The sequence below is a fragment of the Gadus chalcogrammus genome, chromosome 12 (genome assembly GCF_026213295.1).
Source record: "Gadus chalcogrammus isolate NIFS_2021 chromosome 12, NIFS_Gcha_1.0, whole genome shotgun sequence".
Classification (NCBI taxonomy): Eukaryota; Metazoa; Chordata; class Actinopteri; order Gadiformes; family Gadidae; genus Gadus; species Gadus chalcogrammus.
Genome location: NC_079423.1, coordinates 9409883 through 9433367, shown reverse-complemented (window position 1 = coordinate 9433367; position 23485 = coordinate 9409883). Strand labels below are relative to the sequence as shown.

Sequence of the window (23485 nt, the reverse complement as noted above, 5' to 3'; positions counted from 1 at the left end):
GATCTGAAGTGAGCGTGCGTGTTTGTGTTGGTGAAAGTTTAAGAAATGTACAACTGTCGGTTCAGCTCTCTGGTGCTCCCTGCTGGCAGTATCACTATACTGTCCTCATGTTTCACAAAAATAGTTTTGAGAGACGTTGTCAGTTTTTGTATGTTGCTTAAATCCTCCAAAGCGGTTGGCAGTAAACATCAGGTCACGGTACGCCACGGAGTCAATGAGCTCGAGTTGAAAAAGAAAAAGCTTACAGCACCTGGTATTCCCAGGCGGTCTCCCATCCATGTACTAACCAGGCCCGACCCTGCTTAACTTCCGAGATCAGACGAGATCGGGCGTGTTCAGGGTGGTATGGCCGTAAGCAATTAGTTCAGGCGCAAAACCAGGTTTTATACAGTAGCACATAAGGAGTGAGAAAGCTGCTGAGGCTCGACGTTACACTCTTACAAAAACAATCATTAGTTAGATATAAACGGCAGTAATTGATTCAGTAGGACTCCTTATCCATGTAAACGATCATTGTGACATCTGAATTCATTAATTATCTGAAATACACTGCGTGTGCGTGTGATGTTAAATGTTTGAACAAGGTTAACGGTTAAAGTGTCAGAGAATGGGTGGTGATTTTTTGACGTCCTCCCATGATCTGAAGTGAGCGTGCGTGTTTGTGTTGGTGAAAGTTTAAGAAATGTACAACTCTCGGTTCAGCTCTCTGGTGCTCCCTGCTGGCAGTATCACTATACTGTCCTCATGTTTCACAAAAATAGTTTTGAGAGACGTTGTCAGTTTTTGTATGTTGCTTAAATCCTCCAAAGCCGTTGGCAGTAAACATCAGGTCACGGTACGCCACGGTAGGCCACGGAGGCAATGAGCTCGAGTTGAAAAAGAAAATGCTTACAGCACCTGGTATTCCCAGGCGGTCTCCCATCCAAGTACTAACCAGGCCCAACCCTGCTTAGCTTCCGAGATCAGACGAGATCGGGCGTGTTCAGGGTGGTATGGCCGTAAGGAAATAGTGCAGGCGCAAAACCAGGTTTTATACAGTAGCACATAAGGAGTGAGAAAGCTGCTGAGGCTCGACGTTACACTTTACAAAAACAATCATTAGTTAGATATAAACGGCAGTAATTGATTCAGTAGGACTCCTTATCCATGTAAACGATCATTGTGACATCTGAATTCATTAATTATCTGAAATACACTGCGTGTGCGTGTGATGTTAAATGTTTGAACCAAGGTTAACGGTTAAAGTGTCAGAGAATGGGTGGTGATTTTTTGACGTCCTCCCATGATCTGAAGTGAGCGTGCGTGTTTGTGTTGGTGAAAGTTTATGAAATGTACAACTGTCGGTTCAGCTCTCTGGTGCTCCCTGCTGGCAGTATCACTATACTGTCCTCATGTTTCACAAAAATAGTTTTGAGAGACGTTGTCAGTTTTTGTATGTTGCTTAAATCCTCCAAAGCGGTTGGCAGTAAACATCAGGTCACGGTACGCCACGGAGTCAATGAGCTCGAGTTGAAAAAGAAAAAGCTTACAGCACCTGGTATTCCCAGGCGGTCTCCCATCCATGCACTAACCAGGCCCGACCCTGCTTAACTTCCGAGATCAGACGAGATCGGGCGTGTTCAGGGTGGTATGGCCGTAAGCAATTAGTGCAGGCGCAAAACCAGGTTTTATACAGTAGCACATAAGGAGTGAGAAAGCTGCTGAGGCTCGACGTTACACTCTTACAAAAACAATCATTAGTTAGATATAAACGGCAGTAATTGATTCAGTAGGACTCCTTATCCATGTAAACGATCATTGTGACATCTGAATTCATTAATTATCTGAAATACACTGCGTGTGCGTGTGATGTTAAATGTTTGAACCAAGGTTAACGGTTAAAGTGTCAGAGAATGGGTGGTGATTTTTTGACGTCCTCCCATGATCTGAAGTGAGCGTGCGTGTTTGTGTTGGTGAAAGTTTAAGAAATGTACAACTGTCGGTTCAGCTCTCTGGTGCTCCCTGCTGGCAGTATCACTATACTGTCCTCATGTTTCACAAAAATAGTTTTGAGAGACGTTGTCAGTTTTTGTATGTTGCTTAAATCCTCCAAAGCGGTTGGCAGTAAACATCAGGTCACGGTACGCCACGGTAGGCCACGGAGGCAATGAGCTCGAGTTGAAAAAGAAAATGCTTACAGCACCTGGTATTCCCAGGCGGTCTCCCATCCAAGTACTAACCAGGCCCGACCCTGCTTAGCTTCCGAGATCAGACGAGATCGGGCGTGTTCAGGGTGGCATGGCCGTAAGCAAATAGTTCAGGCGCAAAACCAGGTTTTATACAGTAGCACATAAGGAGTGAGAAAGCTGCTGAGGCTCGACGTTACACTTTTACAAAAACAATCATTAGTTAGATATAAACGGCAGTAATTGATTCAGTAGTACTCCTTATCCATGTAAACGATCATTGTGACATCTGAATTCATTAATTATCTGAAATACACTGCGTGTGCGTGTGATGTTAAATGTTTGAACCAAGGTTAACGGTTAAAGTGTCAGAGAATGGGTGGTGATTTTTTGACGTCCTCCCATGATCTGAAGTGAGCGTGCGTGTTTGTGTTGGTGAAAGTTTAAGAAATGTACAACTGTCGGTTCAGCTCTCTGGTGCTCCCTGCTGGCAGTATCACTATACTGTCCTCATGTTTCACAAAAATAGTTTTGAGAGACGTTGTCAGTTTTTGTATGTTGCTTAAATCCTCCAAAGCGGTTGGCAGTAAACATCAGGTCACGGTACGCCACGGAGTCAATGAGCTCGAGTTGAAAAAGAAAAAGCTTACAGCACCTGGTATTCCCAGGCGGTCTCCCATCCAAGTACTAACCAGCCCCGACCCTGCTTAGCTTCCGAGATCAGACGAGATCGGGCGTGTTCAGGTTGGTATGGCCGTAAGCAATTAGTACAGGCGCAAAACCAGGTTTTATACAGTAGCACATAAGGAGTGAGAAAGCTGCTGAGGCTTGACGTTACACTCTTACAAAAACAATCATTAGTTAGATATAAACGGCAGTAATTGATTCAGTAGGACTCCTTATCCATGTAAACGATCATTGTGACATCTGAATTCATTAATTATCTGAAATACACTGCGTGTGCGTGTGATGTTAAATGTTTGAACAAAGGTTAACGGTTAAAGTGTCAGAGAATGGGTGGTGATTTTTTGACGTCCTCCCATGATCTGAAGTGAGCGTGCGTGTTTGTGTTGGTGAAAGTTTAAGAAATGTACAACTGTCGGTTCAGCTCTCTGGTGCTCCCTGCTGGCAGTATCACTATACTGTCCTCATGTTTCACAAAAATAGTTTTGAGAGACGTTGTCAGTTTTTGTATGTTGCTTAAATCCTCCAAAGCGGTTGGCAGTAAACATCAGGTCACGGTACGCCACGGAGTCAATGAGCTCGAGTTGAAAAAGAAAAAGCTTACAGCACCGGGTATTCCCAGGCGGTCTCCCATCCATGTACTAACCAGGCCCGACCCTGCTTAACTTCCGAGATCAGACGAGATCGGGCGTGTTCAGGGTGGTATGGCCGTAAGCGATTAGTGCAGGCGCAAAACCAGGTTTTATACAGTAGCACATAAGGAGTGAGAAAGCTGCTGAGGCTCGACGTTACACTCTTACAAAAACAATCATTAGTTAGATATAAACGGCAGTAATTGATTCAGTAGGACTCCTTATCCATGTAAACGATAGTTGTGACATCTGAATTCATTAATTATCTGAAATACACTGCGTGTGCGTGTGATGTTAAATGTTTGAACAAAGGTTAACGGTTAAAGTGTCAGAGAATGGGTGGTGATTTTTTGACGTCCTCCCATGATCTGAAGTGAGCGTGCGTGTTTGTGTTGGTGAAAGTTTAAGAAATGTACAACTGTCGGTTCAGCTCTCTGGTGCTCCCTGCTGGCAGTATCACTATACTGTCCTCATGTTTCACAAAAATAGTTTTGAGAGACGTTGTCAGTTTTTGTATGTTGCTTAAATCCTCCAAAGCGGTTGGCAGTAAACATCAGGTCACGGTACGCCACGGTAGGCCACGGAGGCAATGAGCTCGAGTTGAAAAAGAAAATGCTTACAGCACCTGGTATTCCCAGGCGGTCTCCCATCCAAGTACTAACCAGGCCCAACCCTGCTTAGCTTCCGAGCTCAGACGAGATCGGGCGTGTTCAGGGTGGTATGGCCGTAAGGAAATAGTGCAGGCGCAAAACCAGGTTTTATACAGTAGCACATAAGGAGTGAGAAAGCTGCTGAGGCTCGACGTTACACTTTTACAAAAACAATCATTAGTTAGATATAAACGGCAGTAATTGATTCAGTAGGACTCCTTATCCATGTAAACGATCATTGTGACATCTGAATTCATTAATTATCTGAAATACACTGCGTGTGCGTGTGATGTTAAATGTTTGAACCAAGGTTAACGGTTAAAGTGTCAGAGAATGGGTGGTGATTTTTTGACGTCCTCCCATGATCTGAAGTGAGCGTGCGTGTTTGTGTTGGTGAAAGTTTAAGAAATGTACAACTGTCGGTTCAGCTCTCTGGTGCTCCCTGCTGGCAGTATCACTATACTGTCCTCATGTTTCACAAAAATAGTTTTGAGAGACGTTGTCAGTTTTTGTATGTTGCTTAAATCCTCCAAAGCGGTTGGCAGTAAACATCAGGTCACGGTACGCCACGGTAGGCCACGGAGGCAATGAGCTCGAGTTGAAAAAGAAAATGCTTACAGCACCTGGTATTCCCAGGCGGTCTCCCATCCAAGTACTAACCAGGCCCGACCCTGCTTAGTTTCCGAGATCAGACGAGATCGGGCGTGTTCAGGGTGGTATGACCGTAAGCAAATAGTGCAGGCGCAAAACCAGGTTTTATACAGTAGCACATAAGGAGTGAGAAAGCTGCTGAGGCTCGACGTTACACTTTTACAAAAACAATCATTAGTTAGATATAAACGGCAGTAATTGATTCAGTAGGACTCCTTATCCATGTAAACGATCATTGTGACATCTGAATTCATTAATTATCTGAAATACACTGCGTGTGCGTGTGATGTTAAATGTTTGAACCAAGGTTAACGGTTAAAGTGTCAGAGAATGGGTGGTGATTTTTTGACGTCCTCCCATGATCTGAAGTGAGCGTGCGTGTTTGTGTTGGTGAAAGTTTAAGAAATGTACAACTGTCGGTTCAGCTCTCTGGTGCTCCCTGCTGGCAGTATCACTATACTGTCCTCATGTTTCACAAAAATAGTTTTGAGAGACGTTGTCAGTTTTTGTATGTTGCTTAAATCCTCCAAAGCGGTTGGCAGTAAACATCAGGTCACGGTACGCCACGGAGTCAATGAGCTCGAGTTGAAAAAGAAAAAGCTTACAGCACCTGGTATTCCCAGGCGGTCTCCCATCCAAGTACTACCCAGGCCCAACCCTGCTTAGCTTCCGAGATCAGACGAGATCGGGCGTGTTCAGGGTGGTATAGCCGCAAGCAATTAGTGCAGGCGCAAAACCAGGTTTTATACAGTAGCACATAAGGAGTGAGAAAGCTGCTGAGGCTTGACGTTACACTTTTACAAAAACAATCATTAGTTAGATATAAACGGCAGTAATTGATTCAGTAGGACTCCTTATCCATGTAAACGATCATTGTGACATCTGAATTCATTAATTATCTGAAATACACTGCGTGAGCGTGTGATGTTAAATGTTTGAACCAAGGTTAACGGTTAAAGTGTCAGAGAATGGGTGGTGATTTTTTGACGTCCTCCCATGATCTGAAGTGAGCGTGCGTGTTTGTGTTGGTGAAAGTTTAAGAAATGTACAACTGTCGGTTCAGCTCTCTGGTGCTCCCTGCTGGCAGTATCACTATACTGTCCTCATGTTTCACAAAAATAGTTTTGAGAGACGTTGTCAGTTTTTGTATGTTGCTTAAATCCTCCAAAGCGGTTGGCAGTAAACATCAGGTCACGGTACGCCACGGAGTCAATGAGCTCGAGTTGAAAAAGAAAAAGTTTACAGCACCTGGTATTCCCAGGCGGTCTCCCATCCAAGTACTAACCAGGCCCAACCCTGCTTAACTTCCGAAATCAGACGAGATCGGGCGTGTTCAGGGTGGTATGGCCGTAAGCAATTAGTGCAGGCGCAAAACCAGGTTTTATACAGTAGCACATAAGGAGTGAGAAAGCTGCTGAGGCTCGACGTTACACTCTTACAAAAACAATCATTAGTTAGATATAAACGGCAGTAATTGATTCAGTAGGACTCCTTATCCATGTAAACAATCATTGTGACATCTGAATTCATTAATTATCTGAAATACACTGCGTGTGCGTGTGATGTTAAATGTTTGAACCAAGGTTAAGGGTTAAAGTGTCAGAGAATGGGTGGTGATTTTTTGACGTCCTCCCATGATCTGAAGTGAGCGTGCGTGTTTGTGTTGGTGAAAGTTTAAGAAATGTACAACTGTCGGTTCAGCTCTCTGGTGCTCCCTGCTGGCAGTATCACTATACTGTCCTCATGTTTCACAAAAATAGTTTTGAGAGACGTTGTCAGTTTTTGTATGTTGCTTAAATCCTCCAAAGCGGTTGGCAGTAAACATCAGGTCACGGTACGCCACGGAGTCAATGAGCTCGAGTTGAAAAAGAAAAAGCTTACAGCACCTGGTATTCCCAGTCGGTCTCCCATCCAAGTACTAACCAGGCCCGACCCTGCTTAACTTCCGAAATCAGACGAGATCGGGCGTGTTCAGGGTGGTATGGCCGTATGCAATTAGTGCAGGCGCAAAACCAGGTTTTATACAGTAGCACATAAGGAGTGAGAAAGCTGCTGAGGCTCGACGTTACACTCTTACAAAAACAATCATTAGTTAGATATAAACGGCAGTAATTGATTCAGTAGGACTCCTTATCCATGTAAACGATCATTGTGACATCTGAATTCATTAATTATCTGAAATACACTGCGTGTGCGTGTGATGTTAAATGTTTGAACCAAGGTTAACGGTTAAAGTGTCAGAGAATGGGTGGTGATTTTTTGACGTCCTCCCATGATCTGAAGTGAGCGTGCGTGTTTGTGTTGGTGAAAGTTTAAGAAATGTACAACTGTCGGTTCAGCTCTCTGGTGCTCCCTGCTGGCAGTATCACTATACTGTCCTCATGTTTCACAAAAATAGTTTTGAGAGACGTTGTCAGTTTTTGTATGTTGCTTAAATCCTCCAAAGCGGTTGGCAGTAAACATCAGGTCACGGTACGCCACGGTAGGCCACGGAGGCAATGAGCTCGAGTTGAAAAAGAAAATGCTTACAGCACCTGGTATTCCCAGGCGGTCTCCCATCCAAGTACTAACCAGGCCCGACCCTGCTTAGCTTCCGAGTTCAGACAATAACGGGCGTGTTCAGGGTGATATGGCCGTAAGCAATTAGTGCAGGCGCAAAACCAGGTTTTATACAGTAGCACATAAGGAGTGAGAAAGCTGCTGAGGCTCGACGTTACACTTTTAAAAAAACAATCATTAGTTAGATATAAACGGCAGTAATTGATTCTGTAGGACTCCTTATCCATGTAAACGATCATTGTGACATCTGAATTCATTAATTATCTGAAATACACTGCGTGTGCGTGTGATGTTAAATGTTTGAACCAAGGTTAACGGTTAAAGTGTCAGAGAATGGGTGGTGATTTTTTGACGTCCTCCCATGATCTGAAGTGAGCGTGCGTGTTTGTGTTGGTGAAAGTTTAAGAAATGTACAACTGTCGGTTCAGCTCTCTGGTGCTCCCTGCTGGCAGTATCACTATACTGTCCTCATGTTTCACAAAAATAGTTTTGAGAGACGTAGTCAGTTTTTGTATGTTGCTTAAATCCTCCAAAGCGGTTGGCAGTAAACATCAGGTCACGGTACGCCACGGAGTCAATGAGCTAGAGTTGAAAAAGAAAAAGCTTACAGCACCTGGTATTCCCAGGCGGTCTCCCATCCAAGTACTAACCAGGCCCGACCCTGCTTAGCTTCCGAGTTCAGACGAGATCGGGCGTGTTCAGAGTGATATGGCCGTAAGCAATTAGTGCAGGCGCAAAACAAGGTTTTATACAGTAGCACATAAGGAGTGAGAAAGCTGCTGAGGCTCGACGTTACACTTTTACAAAAACAATCATTAGTTAGATATAAACGGCAGTAATTGATTCAGTAGGACTCCTTATCCATGTAAACGATCATTGTGACATCTGAATTCATTAATTATCTGAAATACACTGCGTGTGCGTGTGATGTTAAATGTTTGAACCAAGGTTAACGGTTAAAGTGTCAGAGAATGGGTGGTGATTTTTTGACGTCCTCCCATGATCTGAAGTGAGCGTGCGTGTTTGTGTTGGTGAAAGTTTAAGAAATGTACAACTGTCAGTTCAGCTCTCTGGTGCTCCCTGCTGGCAGTATCACTATACTGTCCTCATGTTTCACAAAAATAGTTTTGAGAGACGTAGTCAGTTTTTGTATGTTGCTTAAATCCTCCAAAGCGGTTGGCAGTAAACATCAGGTCACGGTACGCCACGGTAGGCCACGGAGGCAATGAGCTCGAGTTGAAAAAGAAAAAGCTTACAGCACCTGGTATTCCCAGGCGGTCTCCCATCCAAGTACTAACCAGGCCCGACCCTGCTTAGCTTCCGAGATCAGACGAGATCGGGCGTGTTCAGGGTGGTATGGCCGTAAGCAATTAGTGCAGGCGCAAAACCAGGTTTTATACAGTAGCACATAAGGAGTGAGAAAGCTGCTGAGGCTCGACGTTACACTTTTACAAAAACAATCATTAGTTAGATATAAACGGCAGTAATTGATTCAGTAGGACTCCTTATCCATGTAAACGATCATTGTGACATCTGAATTCATTAATTATCTGAAATACACTGCGTGTGCGTGTGATGTTAAATGTTTGAACCAAGGTTAACGGTTAAAGTGTCAGAGAATGGGTGGTGATTTTTTGACGTCCTCCCATGATCTGAGGGGTGTTCCACGAACGGAGGTTAAACAAACACTGAGTTAACGCTGAACTCTAGGTTGATTGACCCTGTGCCGACCAACCCAGAGTTTTCGGTTCCACAGCAGCGGTTATGCATTAGTTCAATCAACTCGCGGTTGGTTAACACAGGGTTGTGCGCGTCCACGCCAAACCTATAAAGACGTGATGTATGGATCATGGAATTACCGATCAATATGGCGAAACGGGCCGCATATTTCTCAGATCTCGACCTCCAGGTTCTCCTGGAGAGTTACGATGAGGAAAAGGGAGTGATAATGAGGAAATGCAACACTAAAGCATCTTCCATAATGAGAAATAAAGCCTGGCAGAGGATAGCTGACCGCGTAAATTCGTAAGTGTCATGGTAAAAGCACTATCCTAAATATTTGAACTGAATCCATTCATTACCTATCTCAGTTAAGCTTTCTTAACATTCCATAATCTGTTATCTATAAAGATGTAATCCGACGGCCCCCAAACGAACTCGGGAACAAGTAAAAATGAAATACAAAAACGTTATACAAGCTGGTAAGCTTTTCCCACCATCGTCCTACATATTTGTCATATCATAGGCCTATTTGTCACTGCTCCTGTATTTTAATAGCCCATTTTTTTATTTTTAAAGCCAATCGTAAGAGGGCCGACAGTCGGCAGACTGGATCGGGCCCTCCAATTACCTTCACCACGGTTGAGGAGCTGGCTCTAACCATTAATGCAGGGCGCCCTGGCATGGAGGGGATACCTGGAGGTACCTCCTCCGAGAGTCCGGGGCCATCTCCGTCCACTGTCAACCCACTGGTTGAATGTAGGTTTTTTTGTTATTTCATTTTTTGTATGCGAACGCATGCAAGCCGTGTGTGTGTCATAGCGCAAATGTTCCAAATGTTATTTTGTAGCTGGGTAGAAAACCCCATGTTTGTTGTATGCCTGCTGTATAGGCCTATGTGGCTCTATTCCAAAACGTGACTAATTAATCAACTTCACAGATCAAGACGGAGTATTGCTTTTAATCGAGCCGGCTACGAATCCTCCAGTTTATGCAAGTCCGGTAGGCCTGTTTTTTTTTTTTTACATTTCTGTTGTAAGCGCATCTCAAAATACTCAACCAATAGGCCTATAATTGCTCTTTGTATGACAGGAGGCCGATGAAAATATTGCCATGGATGGGTCTGAAAGAACTGAGGTATAGGCCTCGCTTTTTCTTGCCAGTTCCAAGTCATTATTGACGATTCAACCAAACTAACAGTGTTCTCAAACTCACTTGTCTCTTAACAGACTGTGGTCGAGGAAGCGGCGGGTACATCAGGGTCGCAATATCAGCATGTAAGACATATCCTAGGCTACTCACTTAATTTATTGGCCAAGTATGTCGCTTGAATGTTAAAACAATATTTTCCTCTATTTCAGTTGACTACTAAAGAATTATATCGACTTCATCTTCAGCGGGAAATCGCTAAGGCTGATTTGCAAATGGAGTACACGAAGCTGCTGATAGAGGTAAAAAAAGGAGGTTGGGCAGAAATTCAACGCGGACATGATATTGCTATTCAATGTCTAATTATATTATTTTTCCTCCCTCAGCAACTAAAGAATAAAAATGATTGATAAAAACAGTGTTGGGTGTTTTTTTTTTTTTAATTGAAGTGATTTTGGCAAATGTGTTCCCGCATCCTTTGTCCAGCCCTTGAATCCATTTGGGGAATGTGTTCCTCCTCGAGGAACGGGTCAAAGGGGGGAGGCATCTCTTTGCGCAGGGTGGCGATATTGTGGAGGACGGCGCATGCAACAATAATGTCGCATGCCCGTTCCGGACAAACCCTTAGTCCACGTAGGCATTGAAATCTGGACTTCAATATCCCGAATGTGTTTTCAATCTTAACGCGGGTTCTGCTGTGTGCCCGGTTTAATGTAGTCTGTGGTCCAGGAGCGGGATTAGGGTACGGGGTGATGAGCGTCGGGAGGCATGGATACCCTCGATCTCCTAGGATCCACCCATCGAATTGCCCTGCGATCAAATACAAACTTTGAGCTATCTTGCACAAGCACAATTATATGAGATCTATGATATGTTCAGAATGCAACTCACCCTCTTGAAATTTACGGCTCAAATTGGATTCACGATACATCCTTGCATCGTGGACTGAACCAGGCCATTTTGCCTCTACATTGGTGATCATGTGGGAAGCATCACATATCATCTAGTGATAAAAGAAAAAGATCGACAGCGATTAACAAACCATGGAGATATTGGAAATATCCAATATAGGCAGTGTACACTTACCTGAACATTTATACTGTGATAGCCTTTCCTGTTCACATAATCTGCCTCATTTATAGATGGGGCCAGTATGGGCACTTGTGTGCCATCAATGCACCCAATTACATTTGGAAATCCTGAAATAAAACACCCAGATGAAAAGTCAACGAGGGTAATTTCGGTGCCATTTGGGAACACGTAAAGTAGATAATGCTGACCTGCAAGTTGGTGAAACTCCATTTTCATGCGTCTCGTGGGTTTATGGCCTGGAAATACGATGAAGTTCCGCAACAACCGCTTCAGCGCAAGACAGACTTTACGTACTGAGCGGCAGACCGTGGCTTTGCCTATGTGCTCAGCATCTCCTACGCTGTACAAAAAGCTTCCCGTCGCAAAAAAACGGAGAGCTGTGCAAATTGTTTGGAGTGGACTGAGGGCAGATCCACGATTGGTCACATTTGCAATGTATGGTTGGAGAAGGTTATTTAAATAAAGCAAAGAATCACGTGAAAAACGATATCTCTCCAGCAAAAAGTCCTCCGGAAAGGACAATATGTCGAGCCGTGGTCTAATTAATCTCTCTCTGTGAATGGCACGAATTATTTGCGCTCCGATATCAATCGGCCTCTCGTCAAAAGGGCATGCCATTGTGATCACGTAAAAGCTGTGGTGAACGCGGGTTTAAATACCCTGAGCAAAACCGGGTTATCTTTGAACTTAACCTGCGCAAAACCTGCTCCGACCAGGTTTGATTCAGAGCATATGTTGCTATAGCAACTAAGATACCTTGATCCTTTTGGAACGGAAAACCTCGGGTTACCGCAAACCCTGGGTTAACTTACCCGGTTATGTGATAAAACCGGCAGGTTTGATTCAGAGCATTTGTTGCTATAGCAACTAACATACCGTGATCCTTTTGGAACGGAAAACCTAGGGTTACCGAAAACCCTGGGTTCACTTACCCGGTTATGTGATAAAACCGGCTTTGTGGAACACCCCACTGAAGTGAGCGTGCGTGTTTGTGTTGGTGAAAGTTTAAGAAATGTACAACTGTCGGTTCAGCTCTCTGGTGCTCCCTGCTGGCAGTATCACTATACTGTCCTCATGTTTCACAAAAATAGTTTTGAGAGACGTTGTCAGTTTTTGTATGTTGCTTAAATCCTCCAAAGCGGTTGGCAGTAAACATCAGGTCACGGTACGCCACGGTAGGCCACGGAGTCAATGAGCTCGAATTGAAAAAGAAAAAGCTTACAGCACCTGGTATTCCCAGGCGGTCTCCCATCCAAGTACTAACCAGGCCCGACCCTGCTTAGCTTCCGAGATCGGGCGTGTTTTTTTTTTTCCTTTTTCTTTTGGTGACACCCGTCACTACTTAGAGCAACCTGGGCTTCTGAGGAGGTCTCCCATCCAAGTACTAACCAGGCCCGACCCTGCTTAGCTTCCGAGATCAGACGAGATCGGGCGTGTTCAGGGTGGTATGGCCGTAAGGAATTAGTGTAGGCGCAAAACCAGGTTTTATACAGTAGCACATAAGGAGTGAGAAAGCTGCTGAGGCTTGACATTACACTTTTACAAAAACAATCATTAGTTAGATATAAACGGCAGTAATTGATTCAGTAGGACTCCTTATCCATGTAAACGATCATTGTGACATCTGAATTCATTAATTATCTGAAATACACTGCGTGTGCGTGTGATGTTAAATGTTTGAACCAAGGTTAACGGTTAAAGTGTCAGAGAATGGGTGGTGATTTTTTGACGTCCTCCCATGATCTGAAGTGAGCGTGCGTGTTTGTGTTGGTGAAAGTTTAAGAAATATACAACTGTCGTTTCAGCTCTCTGGTGCTCCCTGCTGGCAGTATCACTATACTGTCCTCATGTTTCACAAAAATAGTTTTGAGAGACGTTGTCAGTTTTTGTATGTTGCTTAAATCCTCCAAAGCGGTTGGCAGTAAACATCAGGTCACGGTACACCACGGTAGGCCAAGGAGGCAATGAGCTCGAGTTGAAAAAGAAAAAGCTTACAGCACCTGGTATTCCCAGGCGGTCTCCCATCCAAGTACTAACCAGGCCCGACCCTGCTTAGCTTCCGAGATCGGGCGTGTTCAGGGTGGTATGGCCGTAAGGAATTAGTGCAGGCGCAAAACCAGGTTTTATACAGTAGCACATAAGGAGTGAGAAAGCTGCTGAGGCTTGACATTACACTTTTACAAAAACAATCATTAGTTAGATATAAACGGCAGTAATTGATTCAGTAGGACTCCTTATCCATGTAAACGATCATTGTGACATCTGAATTCATTAATTATCTGAAATACACTGCGTGAGCGTGTGATGTTAAATGTTTGAACCAAGGTTAACGGTTAAAGTGTCAGAGAATGGGTGGTGATTTTTTGACGTCCTCCCATGATCTGAAGTGAGCGTGCGTGTTTGTGTTGGTGAAAGTTTAAGAAATATACAACTGTCGTTTCAGCTCTCTGGTGCTCCCTGCTGGCAGTATCACTATACTGTCCTCATGTTTCACAAAAATAGTTTTGAGAGACGTTGTCAGTTTTTGTATGTTGCTTAAATCCTCCAAAGCGGTTGGCAGTAAACATCAGGTCACGGTACACCACGGTAGGCCACGGAGGCAATGAGCTCGAGTTGAAAAAGAAAAAGCTTACAGCACATGGTATTCCCAGGCGGTCTCCCATCCAAGTACTAACCAGGCCCGACCCTGCTTAGCTTCCGAGATCAGACGAGATCAGGCGTGTTCAGCTTGGTATGGCCGCAAGCAATTAGTGCAGGCGCAAAACCAGATTTTATACAGTAGCACATAAGGAGTGAGAAAGCTGCTGAGGCTTGACGTTACACTTTTACAAAAACAATCATTAGTTAGATATAAACGGCAGTAATTGATTCAGTAGGACTCCTTATCCATGTAAACGATCATTGTGACATCTGAATTCATTAATTATCTGAAATACACTGCGTGAGCGTGTGATGTTAAATGTTTGAACCAAGGTTAACGGTTAAAGTGTCAGAGAATGGGTGGTGATTTTTTGACGTCCTCCCATGATCTGAAGTGAGCGTGCGTGTTTGTGTTGGTGAAAGTTTAAGAAATGTACAACTGTCGGTTCAGCTCTCTGGTGCTCCCTGCTGGCAGTATCACTATACTGTCCTCATGTTTCACAAAAATAGTTTTGAGAGACGTTGTCAGTTTTTGTATGTTGCTTAAATCCTCCAAAGCGGTTGGCAGTAAACATCAGGTCACGGTACGCCACGGTAGGCCACGGAGGCAATGAGCTCAAGTTGAAAAAGAAAAAGCTTACAGCACCTGGTATTCCCAGGCGGTCTCCCATCCAAGTACTAACCAGGCCCGACCCTGCTTAGCTTCCGAGATCAGACGAGATCGGGCGTGTTCAGGGTGGTATGGCCGTAAGCAATTAGTGCAGGCGCAAAACCAGGTTTTATACAGTAGCACATAAGGAGTGAGAAAGCTGCTGAGGCTTGACGTTACACTTTTACAAAAACAATCATTAGTTAGATATAAACGGCAGTAATTGATTCAGTAGGACTCCTTATCCATGTAAACGATCATTGTGACATCTGAATTCATTAATTATCTGAAATACACTGCGTGTGCGTGTGATGTTAAATGTTTGAACCAAGGTTAACGGTTAAAGTGTCAGAGAATGGGTGGTGATTTTTTGACGTCCTCCCATGATCTGAAGTGAGCGTGCGTGTTTGTGTTGGTGAAAGTTTAAGAAATGTACAACTGTCGGTTCAGCTCTCTGGTGCTCCCTGCTGGCAGTATCACTATACTGTCCTCATGTTTCACAAAAATAGTTTTGAGAGACGTTGTCAGTTTTTTTATGTTGCTTAAATCCTCCAAAGCGGTTGGCAGTAAACATCAGGTCACGGTACGCCACGGTAGGCCACGGAGTCAATGAGCTCGAATTGAAAAAGAAAAAGCTTACAGCACCTGGTATTCCCAGGCGGTCTCCCATCCAAGTACTAACCAGGCCCGACCCTGCTTAGCTTCCGAGATCGGGCGTGTTCAGGGTGGTATGGCCGTAAGGAATTAGTGCAGGCGCAAAACCAGGTTTTATACAGTAGCACATAAGGAGTGAGAAAGCTGCTGAGGCTTGACATTACACTTTTACAAAAACAATCATTAGTTAGATATAAACGGCAGTAATTGATTCAGTAGGACTCCTTATCCATGTAAACGATCATTGTGACATCTGAATTCATTAATTATCTGAAATACACTGCGTGAGCGTGTGATGTTAAATGTTTGAACCAAGGTTAACGGTTAAAGTGTCAGAGAATGGGTGGTGATTTTTTGACGTCCTCCCATGATCTGAAGTGAGCGTGCGTGTTTGTGTTGGTGAAAGTTTAAGAAATGTACAACTGTTGGTTCAGCTCTCTGGTGCTCCCTGCTGGCAGTATCACTATACTGTCCTCATGTTTCACAAAAATAGTTTTGAGAGACGTTGTCAGTTTTTGTATATTGCTTAAATCCTCCAAAGCGGTTGGCAGTAAACATCAGGTCACGGTACGCCACGGTAGGCCACGGAGGCAATGAGCTCGAGTTGAAAAAGAAAAAGCTTACCGCACCTGGTATTCCCAGGCGGTCTCCCATCCAAGTACTAACCAGGCCCGACCCTGCTTAGCTTCCGAGATCAGACGAGATCAGGCGTGTTCAGGTTGGTATGGCCGCAAGCAATTAGTGCAGGCGCAAAACCAGATTTTATACAGTAGCACATAAGGAGTGAGAAAGCTGCTGAGGCTTGACGTTACACTTTTACAAAAACAATCATTAGTTAGATATAAACGGCAGTAATTGATTCAGTAGGACTCCTTATCCATGTAAACGATCATTGTGACATCTGAATTCATTAATTATCTGAAATACACTGCGTGTGCGTGTGATGTTAAATGTTTGAACCAAGGTTAACGGTTAAAGTGTCAGAGAATGGGTGGTGATTTTTTGACGTCCTCCCATGATCTGAAGTGAGCGTGCGTGTTTGTGTTGGTGAAAGTTTAAGAAATGTACAACTGTCGGTTCAGCTCTCTGGTGCTCCCTGCTGGCAGTATCACTATACTGTCCTCATGTTTCACAAAAATAGTTTTGAGAGACGTTGTCAGTTTTTGTATGTTGCTTAAATCCTCCAAAGCGGTTGGCAGTAAACATCAGGTCACGGTACGCCACGGTAGGCCACGGAGGCAATGAGCTCGATTTGAAAAAGAAAATGCTTACAGCACCTGGTATTCCCAGGCGGTCTCCCATCCAAGTACTAACCAGGCCCGACCCTGCTTAGCTTCCGAGTTCAGACAATAACGGGCGTGTTCAGGGTGATATGGCCGTAAGCAATTAGTGCAGGCGCAAAACCAGGTTTTATACAGTAGCACATAAGGAGTGAGAAAGCTGCTGAGGCTCGACGTTACACTTTTAAAAAAACAATCATTAGTTAGATATAAACGGCAGTAATTGATTCTGTAGGACTCCTTATCCATGTAAACGATCATTGTGACATCTGAATTCATTAATTATCTGAAATACACTGCGTGTGCGTGTGATGTTAAATGTTTGAACCAAGGTTAACGGTTAAAGTGTCAGAGAATGGGTGGTGATTTTTTGACGTCCTCCCATGATCTGAAGTGAGCGTGCGTGTTTGTGTTGGTGAAAGTTTAAGAAATGTACAACTGTCGGTTCAGCTCTCTGGTGCTCCCTGCTGGCAGTATCACTATACTGTCCTCATGTTTCACAAAAATAGTTTTGAGAGACGTAGTCAGTTTTTGTATGTTGCTTAAATCCTCCAAAGCGGTTGGCAGTAAACATCAGGTCACGGTACGCCACGGAGTCAATGAGCTAGAGTTGAAAAAGAAAAAGCTTACAGCACCTGGTATTCCCAGGCGGTCTCCCATCCAAGTACTAACCAGGCCCGACCCTGCTTAGCTTCCGAGTTCAGACGAGATCGGGCGTGTTCAGAGTGATATGGCCGTAAGCAATTAGTGCAGGCGCAAAACAAGGTTTTATACAGTAGCACATAAGGAGTGAGAAAGCTGCTGAGGCTCGACGTTACACTTTTACAAAAACAATCATTAGTTAGATATAAACGGCAGTAATTGATTCAGTAGGACTCCTTATCCATGTAAACGATCATTGTGACATCTGAATTCATTAATTATCTGAAATACACTGCGTGTGCGTGTGATGTTAAATGTTTGAACCAAGGTTAACGGTTAAAGTGTCAGAGAATGGGTGGTGATTTTTTGACGTCCTCCCATGATCTGAAGTGAGCGTGCGTGTTTGTGTTGGTGAAAGTTTAAGAAATGTACAACTGTCAGTTCAGCTCTCTGGTGCTCCCTGCTGGCAGTATCACTATACTGTCCTCATGTTTCACAAAAATAGTTTTGAGAGACGTAGTCAGTTTTTGTATGTTGCTTAAATCCTCCAAAGCGGTTGGCAGTAAACATCAGGTCACGGTACGCCACGGTAGGCCACGGAGGCAATGAGCTCGAGTTGAAAAAGAAAAAGCTTACAGCACCTGGTATTCCCAGGCGGTCTCCCATCCAAGTACTAACCAGGCCCGACCCTGCTTAGCTTCCGAGATCAGACGAGATCGGGCGTGTTCAGGGTGGTATGGCCGTAAGCAATTAGTGCAGGCGCAAAACCAGGTTTTATACAGTAGCACATAAGGAGTGAGAAAGCTGCTGAGGCTCGACGTTACACTTTTACAAAAACAATCATTAGTTAGATATAAACGGCAGTAATTGATTCAGTAGGACTCCTTATCCATGTAAACGATCATTGTGACATCTGAATTCATTAATTATCTGAAATACACTGCGTGTGCGTGTGATGTTAAATGTTTGAACCAAGGTTAACGGTTAAAGTGTCAGAGAATGGGTGGTGATTTTTTGACGTCCTCCCATGATCTGAGGGGTGTTCCACGAACGGAGGTTAAACAAACACTGAGTTAACGCTGAACTCTAGGTTGATTGACCCTGTGCCGACCAACCCAGAGTTTTCGGTTCCACAGCAGCGGTTATGCATTAGTTCAATCAACTCGCGGTTGGTTAACACAGGGTTGTGCGCGTCCACGCCAAACCTATAAAGACGTGATGTATGGATCATGGAATTACCGATCAATATGGCGAAACGGGCCGCATATTTCTCAGATCTCGACCTCCAGGTTCTCCTGGAGAGTTACGATGAGGAAAAGGGAGTGATAATGAGGAAATGCAACACTAAAGCATCTTCCATAATGAGAAATAAAGCCTGGCAGAGGATAGCTGACCGCGTAAATTCGTAAGTGTCATGGTAAAAGCACTATCCTAAATATTTGAACTGAATCCATTCATTACCTATCTCAGTTAAGCTTTCTTAACATTCCATAATCTGTTATCTATAAAGATGTAATCCGACGGCCCCCAAACGAACTCGGGAACAAGTAAAAATGAAATACAAAAACGTTATACAAGCTGGTAAGCTTTTCCCACCATCGTCCTACATATTTGTCATATCATAGGCCTATTTGTCACTGCTCCTGTATTTTAATAGCCCATTTTTTTATTTTTAAAGCCAATCGTAAGAGGGCCGACAGTCGGCAGACTGGATCGGGCCCTCCAATTACCTTCACCACGGTTGAGGAGCTGGCTCTAACCATTAATGCAGGGCGCCCTGGCATGGAGGGGATACCTGGAGGTACCTCCTCCGAGAGTCCGGGGCCATCTCCGTCCACTGTCAACCCACTGGTTGAATGTAGGTTTTTTTGTTATTTCATTTTTTGTATGCGAACGCATGCAAGCCGTGTGTGTGTCATAGCGCAAATGTTCCAAATGTTATTTTGTAGCTGGGTAGAAAACCCCATGTTTGTTGTATGCCTGCTGTATAGGCCTATGTGGCTCTATTCCAAAACGTGACTAATTAATCAACTTCACAGATCAAGACGGAGTATTGCTTTTAATCGAGCCGGCTACGAATCCTCCAGTTTATGCAAGTCCGGTAGGCCTGTTTTTTTTTTTTTACATTTCTGTTGTAAGCGCATCTCAAAATACTCAACCAATAGGCCTATAATTGCTCTTTGTATGACAGGAGGCCGATGAAAATATTGCCATGGATGGGTCTGAAAGAACTGAGGTATAGGCCTCGCTTTTTCTTGCCAGTTCCAAGTCATTATTGACGATTCAACCAAACTAACAGTGTTCTCAAACTCACTTGTCTCTTAACAGACTGTGGTCGAGGAAGCGGCGGGTACATCAGGGTCGCAATATCAGCATGTAAGACATATCCTAGGCTACTCACTTAATTTATTGGCCAAGTATGTCGCTTGAATGTTAAAACAATATTTTCCTCTATTTCAGTTGACTACTAAAGAATTATATCGACTTCATCTTCAGCGGGAAATCGCTAAGGCTGATTTGCAAATGGAGTACACGAAGCTGCTGATAGAGGTAAAAAAAGGAGGTTGGGCAGAAATTCAACGCGGACATGATATTGCTATTCAATGTCTAATTATATTATTTTTCCTCCCTCAGCAACTAAAGAATAAAAATGATTGATAAAAACAGTGTTGGGTGTTTTTTTTTTTTTAATTGAAGTGATTTTGGCAAATGTGTTCCCGCATCCTTTGTCCAGCCCTTGAATCCATTTGGGGAATGTGTTCCTCCTCGAGGAACGGGTCAAAGGGGGGAGGCATCTCTTTGCGCAGGGTGGCGATATTGTGGAGGACGGCGCATGCAACAATAATGTCGCATGCCCGTTCCGGACAAACCCTTAGTCCACGTAGGCATTGAAATCTGGACTTCAATATCCCGAATGTGTTTTCAATCTTAACGCGGGTTCTGCTGTGTGCCCGGTTTAATGTAGTCTGTGGTCCAGGAGCGGGATTAGGGTACGGGGTGATGAGCGTCGGGAGGCATGGATACCCTCGATCTCCTAGGATCCACCCATCGAATTGCCCTGCGATCAAATACAAACTTTGAGCTATCTTGCACAAGCACAATTATATGAGATCTATGATATGTTCAGAATGCAACTCACCCTCTTGAAATTTACGGCTCAAATTGGATTCACGATACATCCTTGCATCGTGGACTGAACCAGGCCATTTTGCCTCTACATTGGTGATCATGTGGGAAGCATCACATATCATCTAGTGATAAAAGAAAAAGATCGACAGCGATTAACAAACCATGGAGATATTGGAAATATCCAATATAGGCAGTGTACACTTACCTGAACATTTATACTGTGATAGCCTTTCCTGTTCACATAATCTGCCTCATTTATAGATGGGGCCAGTATGGGCACTTGTGTGCCATCAATGCACCCAATTACATTTGGAAATCCTGAAATAAAACACCCAGATGAAAAGTCAACGAGGGTAATTTCGGTGCCATTTGGGAACACGTAAAGTAGATAATGCTGACCTGCAAGTTGGTGAAACTCCATTTTCATGCGTCTCGTGGGTTTATGGCCTGGAAATACGATGAAGTTCCGCAACAACCGCTTCAGCGCAAGACAGACTTTACGTACTGAGCGGCAGACCGTGGCTTTGCCTATGTGCTCAGCATCTCCTACGCTGTACAAAAAGCTTCCCGTCGCAAAAAAAACGGAGAGCTGTGCAAATTGTTTGGAGTGGACTGAGGGCAGATCCACGATTGGTCACATTTGCAATGTATGGTTGGAGAAGGTTATTTAAATAAAGCAAAGAATCACGTGAAAAACGATATCTCTCCAGCAAAAAGTCCTCCGGAAAGGACAATATGTCGAGCCGTGGTCTAATTAATCTCTCTCTGTGAATGGCACGAATTATTTGCGCTCCGATATCAATCGGCCTCTCGTCAAAAGGGCATGCCATTGTGATCACGTAAAAGCTGTGGTGAACGCGGGTTTAAATACCCTGAGCAAAACCGGGTTATCTTTGAACTTAACCTGCGCAAAACCTGCTCCGACCAGGTTTGATTCAGAGCATATGTTGCTATAGCAACTAAGATACCTTGATCCTTTTGGAACGGAAAACCTCGGGTTACCGCAAACCCTGGGTTAACTTACCCGGTTATGTGATAAAACCGGCAGGTTTGATTCAGAGCATTTGTTGCTATAGCAACTAACATACCGTGATCCTTTTGGAACGGAAAACCTAGGGTTACCGAAAACCCTGGGTTCACTTACCCGGTTATGTGATAAAACCGGCTTTGTGGAACACCCCACTGAAGTGAGCGTGCGTGTTTGTGTTGGTGAAAGTTTAAGAAATGTACAACTGTCGGTTCAGCTCTCTGGTGCTCCCTGCTGGCAGTATCACTATACTGTCCTCATGTTTCACAAAAATAGTTTTGAGAGACGTTGTCAGTTTTTGTATGTTGCTTAAATCCTCCAAAGCGGTTGGCAGTAAACATCAGGTCACGGTACGCCACGGTAGGCCACGGAGTCAATGAGCTCGAATTGAAAAAGAAAAAGCTTACAGCACCTGGTATTCCCAGGCGGTCTCCCATCCAAGTACTAACCAGGCCCGACCCTGCTTAGCTTCCGAGATCGGGCGTGTTTTTTTTTTTCCTTTTTCTTTTGGTGACACCCGTCACTACTTACAGCAACCTGGGCTTCTGAGGAGGTCTCCCATCCAAGTACTAACCAGGCCCGACCCTGCTTAGCTTCCGAGATCAGACGAGATCGGGCATGTTCAGGGTGGTATGGCCGTAAGGAATTAGTGTAGGCGCAAAACCAGGTTTTATACAGTAGCACATAAGGAGTGAGAAAGCTGCTGAGGCTTGACATTACACTTTTACAAAAACAATCATTAGTTAGATATAAACGGCAGTAATTGATTCAGTAGGACTCCTTATCCATGTAAACGATCATTGTGACATCTGAATTCATTAATTATCTGAAATACACTGCGTGTGCGTGTGATGTTAAATGTTTGAACCAAGGTTAACGGTTAAAGTGTCAGAGAATGGGTGGTGATTTTTTGACGTCCTCCCATGATCTGAAGTGAGCGTGCGTGTTTGTGTTGGTGAAAGTTTAAGAAATATACAACTGTCGTTTCAGCTCTCTGGTGCTCCCTGCTGGCAGTATCACTATACTGTCCTCATGTTTCACAAAAATAGTTTTGAGAGACGTTGTCAGTTTTTGTATGTTGCTTAAATCCTCCAAAGCGGTTGGCAGTAAACATCAGGTCACGGTACGCCACGGTAGGCCACGGAGTCAATGAGCTCGAATTGAAAAAGAAAAAGCTTACAGCACCTGGTATTCCCAGGCGGTCTCCCATCCAAGTACTAACCAGGCCCGACCCTGCTTAGCTTCCGAGATCAGACGAGATCGGGCGTGTTCAGGGTGGTATGGCCGTAAGCAATTAGTGCAGGCGCAAAACCAGGTTTTATACAGTAGCACATAAGGAGTGAGAAAGCTGCTGAGGCTTGACGTTACACTTTTACAAAAACAATCATTAGTTAGATATAAACGGCAGTAATTGATTCAGTAGGACTCCTTATCCATGTAAACGATCATTGTGACATCTGAATTCATTAATTATCTGAAATACACTGCGTGTGCGTGTGATGTTAAATGTTTGAACCAAGGTTAACGGTTAAAGTGTCAGAGAATGGGTGGTGATTTTTTGACGTCCTCCCATGATCTGAAGTGAGCGTGCGTGTTTGTGTTGGTGAAAGTTTAAGAAATGTACAACTGTCGGTTCAGCTCTCTGGTGCTCCCTGCTGGCAGTATCACTATACTGTCCTCATGTTTCACAAAAATAGTTTTGAGAGACGTTGTCAGTTTTTGTATGTTGCTTAAATCCTCCAAAGCGGTTGGCAGTAAACATCAGGTCACGGTACGCCACGGTAGGCCACGGAGGCAATGAGCTCGAGTTGAAAAAGAAAAAGCTTACCGCACCTGGTATTCCCAGGCGGTCTCCCATCCAAGTACTAACCAGGCCCGACCCTGCTTAGCTTCCGAGATCAGACGAGATCAGGCGTGTTCAGGTTGGTATGGCCGCAAGCAATTAGTGCAGGCGCAAAACCAGATTTTATACAGTAGCACATAAGGAGTGAGAAAGCTGCTGAGGCTTGACGTTACACTTTTACAAAAACAATCATTAGTTAGATATAAACGGCAGTAATTGATTCAGTAGGACTCCTTATCCATGTAAACGATCATTGTGACATCTGAATTCATTAATTATCTGAAATACACTGCGTGTGCGTGTGATGTTAAATGTTTGAA

At 44.0% G+C, this 23485-nt stretch overlaps 2 protein-coding genes, 24 non-coding genes and 2 pseudogenes across 30 annotated transcripts; 2 read left to right on the top strand and 26 right to left on the bottom strand.

Annotated features, from left to right (window-relative positions):
• Window positions 1-238: 238 nt before the first annotated feature.
• Window positions 239-357, bottom strand: LOC130399962 (5S ribosomal RNA). Its single transcript, XR_008902452.1, has one exon. It is a non-coding gene; the product is annotated as a 5S ribosomal RNA (ribosomal RNA).
• A 528-nt stretch (window positions 358-885) lies between these two features.
• Window positions 886-1004, bottom strand: LOC130400282 (5S ribosomal RNA). The gene has a single exon (XR_008902756.1). It is a non-coding gene; the product is annotated as a 5S ribosomal RNA (ribosomal RNA).
• A 518-nt stretch (window positions 1005-1522) lies between these two features.
• LOC130401308 (5S ribosomal RNA) lies at window positions 1523-1641 on the bottom strand. Its single transcript, XR_008903770.1, has one exon. It is a non-coding gene; the product is annotated as a 5S ribosomal RNA (ribosomal RNA).
• Window positions 1642-2170: 529 nt separating this feature from the next.
• Window positions 2171-2289, bottom strand: LOC130400191 (5S ribosomal RNA). The gene has a single exon (XR_008902668.1). It is a non-coding gene; the product is annotated as a 5S ribosomal RNA (ribosomal RNA).
• Window positions 2290-2808: 519 nt separating this feature from the next.
• Window positions 2809-2927, bottom strand: LOC130395003 (5S ribosomal RNA). The gene has a single exon (XR_008898107.1). It is a non-coding gene; the product is annotated as a 5S ribosomal RNA (ribosomal RNA).
• A 519-nt stretch (window positions 2928-3446) lies between these two features.
• LOC130400239 (5S ribosomal RNA) lies at window positions 3447-3565 on the bottom strand. The gene has a single exon (XR_008902715.1). It is a non-coding gene; the product is annotated as a 5S ribosomal RNA (ribosomal RNA).
• Window positions 3566-4094: 529 nt separating this feature from the next.
• On the bottom strand, window positions 4095-4213 carry LOC130400799 (5S ribosomal RNA). The gene has a single exon (XR_008903272.1). It is a non-coding gene; the product is annotated as a 5S ribosomal RNA (ribosomal RNA).
• A 529-nt stretch (window positions 4214-4742) lies between these two features.
• LOC130401038 (5S ribosomal RNA) lies at window positions 4743-4861 on the bottom strand. The gene has a single exon (XR_008903500.1). It is a non-coding gene; the product is annotated as a 5S ribosomal RNA (ribosomal RNA).
• A 519-nt stretch (window positions 4862-5380) lies between these two features.
• Window positions 5381-5499, bottom strand: LOC130399781 (5S ribosomal RNA). The gene has a single exon (XR_008902280.1). It is a non-coding gene; the product is annotated as a 5S ribosomal RNA (ribosomal RNA).
• Window positions 5500-6018: 519 nt separating this feature from the next.
• LOC130400443 (5S ribosomal RNA) lies at window positions 6019-6137 on the bottom strand. Its single transcript, XR_008902925.1, has one exon. It is a non-coding gene; the product is annotated as a 5S ribosomal RNA (ribosomal RNA).
• A 519-nt stretch (window positions 6138-6656) lies between these two features.
• Window positions 6657-6775, bottom strand: LOC130394213 (5S ribosomal RNA). Its single transcript, XR_008897394.1, has one exon. It is a non-coding gene; the product is annotated as a 5S ribosomal RNA (ribosomal RNA).
• A 529-nt stretch (window positions 6776-7304) lies between these two features.
• Window positions 7305-7423, bottom strand: LOC130395808 (5S ribosomal RNA). Its single transcript, XR_008898818.1, has one exon. It is a non-coding gene; the product is annotated as a 5S ribosomal RNA (ribosomal RNA).
• Window positions 7424-7942: 519 nt separating this feature from the next.
• Window positions 7943-8061, bottom strand: LOC130400238 (5S ribosomal RNA). The gene has a single exon (XR_008902714.1). It is a non-coding gene; the product is annotated as a 5S ribosomal RNA (ribosomal RNA).
• A 529-nt stretch (window positions 8062-8590) lies between these two features.
• Window positions 8591-8709, bottom strand: LOC130397746 (5S ribosomal RNA). The gene has a single exon (XR_008900331.1). It is a non-coding gene; the product is annotated as a 5S ribosomal RNA (ribosomal RNA).
• Window positions 8710-9000: 291 nt separating this feature from the next.
• On the top strand, window positions 9001-12129 carry LOC130393003 (uncharacterized). Of its 3 annotated transcripts, XM_056603569.1 has the most exons (8): window positions 9001-9366; window positions 9472-9542; window positions 9640-9819; window positions 10001-10062; window positions 10153-10197; window positions 10290-10337; window positions 10422-10511; window positions 10596-12129. In XM_056603569.1, the coding sequence occupies exons 1-8, from the start codon at window positions 9191-9193 to the stop codon at window positions 10617-10619; spliced, it is 696 nt and encodes a 231-aa protein (XP_056459544.1). In that variant the 5' UTR covers window positions 9001-9190; the 3' UTR covers window positions 10620-12129. The 3 variants fall into 3 exon arrangements, 1 of the variants encoding a protein (XP_056459544.1); XR_008897074.1 differs by having other exon boundaries at window positions 9640-9762; window positions 10422-12129; XR_008897073.1 differs by having other exon boundaries at window positions 9001-9378; window positions 10422-12129.
• A 511-nt stretch (window positions 12130-12640) lies between these two features.
• LOC130395617 (5S ribosomal RNA) lies at window positions 12641-12760 on the bottom strand. The gene has a single exon (XR_008898656.1). It is a non-coding gene; the product is annotated as a 5S ribosomal RNA (ribosomal RNA).
• A 529-nt stretch (window positions 12761-13289) lies between these two features.
• On the bottom strand, window positions 13290-13398 carry LOC130395949 (5S ribosomal RNA; annotated as a pseudogene).
• A 529-nt stretch (window positions 13399-13927) lies between these two features.
• LOC130395771 (5S ribosomal RNA) lies at window positions 13928-14046 on the bottom strand. Its single transcript, XR_008898787.1, has one exon. It is a non-coding gene; the product is annotated as a 5S ribosomal RNA (ribosomal RNA).
• Window positions 14047-14575: 529 nt separating this feature from the next.
• On the bottom strand, window positions 14576-14694 carry LOC130397745 (5S ribosomal RNA). The gene has a single exon (XR_008900330.1). It is a non-coding gene; the product is annotated as a 5S ribosomal RNA (ribosomal RNA).
• Window positions 14695-15223: 529 nt separating this feature from the next.
• Window positions 15224-15332, bottom strand: LOC130395948 (5S ribosomal RNA; annotated as a pseudogene).
• Window positions 15333-15861: 529 nt separating this feature from the next.
• Window positions 15862-15980, bottom strand: LOC130395266 (5S ribosomal RNA). The gene has a single exon (XR_008898343.1). It is a non-coding gene; the product is annotated as a 5S ribosomal RNA (ribosomal RNA).
• Window positions 15981-16509: 529 nt separating this feature from the next.
• LOC130395806 (5S ribosomal RNA) lies at window positions 16510-16628 on the bottom strand. The gene has a single exon (XR_008898817.1). It is a non-coding gene; the product is annotated as a 5S ribosomal RNA (ribosomal RNA).
• Window positions 16629-17147: 519 nt separating this feature from the next.
• Window positions 17148-17266, bottom strand: LOC130400237 (5S ribosomal RNA). The gene has a single exon (XR_008902713.1). It is a non-coding gene; the product is annotated as a 5S ribosomal RNA (ribosomal RNA).
• Window positions 17267-17795: 529 nt separating this feature from the next.
• LOC130397744 (5S ribosomal RNA) lies at window positions 17796-17914 on the bottom strand. Its single transcript, XR_008900329.1, has one exon. It is a non-coding gene; the product is annotated as a 5S ribosomal RNA (ribosomal RNA).
• Window positions 17915-18205: 291 nt separating this feature from the next.
• On the top strand, window positions 18206-21335 carry LOC130393002 (uncharacterized). Of its 3 annotated transcripts, XM_056603568.1 has the most exons (8): window positions 18206-18571; window positions 18677-18747; window positions 18845-19024; window positions 19206-19267; window positions 19358-19402; window positions 19495-19542; window positions 19627-19716; window positions 19801-21335. In XM_056603568.1, exons 1-8 carry the CDS (start codon window positions 18396-18398, stop codon window positions 19822-19824), a joined length of 696 nt encoding a protein of 231 aa, XP_056459543.1. In that variant the 5' UTR covers window positions 18206-18395; the 3' UTR covers window positions 19825-21335. The 3 variants fall into 3 exon arrangements, 1 of the variants encoding a protein (XP_056459543.1); XR_008897072.1 differs by having other exon boundaries at window positions 18845-18967; window positions 19627-21335; XR_008897071.1 differs by having other exon boundaries at window positions 18206-18583; window positions 19627-21335.
• Window positions 21336-21846: 511 nt separating this feature from the next.
• On the bottom strand, window positions 21847-21966 carry LOC130395088 (5S ribosomal RNA). The gene has a single exon (XR_008898185.1). It is a non-coding gene; the product is annotated as a 5S ribosomal RNA (ribosomal RNA).
• A 529-nt stretch (window positions 21967-22495) lies between these two features.
• Window positions 22496-22614, bottom strand: LOC130397743 (5S ribosomal RNA). The gene has a single exon (XR_008900327.1). It is a non-coding gene; the product is annotated as a 5S ribosomal RNA (ribosomal RNA).
• Window positions 22615-23143: 529 nt separating this feature from the next.
• LOC130395264 (5S ribosomal RNA) lies at window positions 23144-23262 on the bottom strand. The gene has a single exon (XR_008898341.1). It is a non-coding gene; the product is annotated as a 5S ribosomal RNA (ribosomal RNA).
• Window positions 23263-23485: the final 223 nt, after the last annotated feature.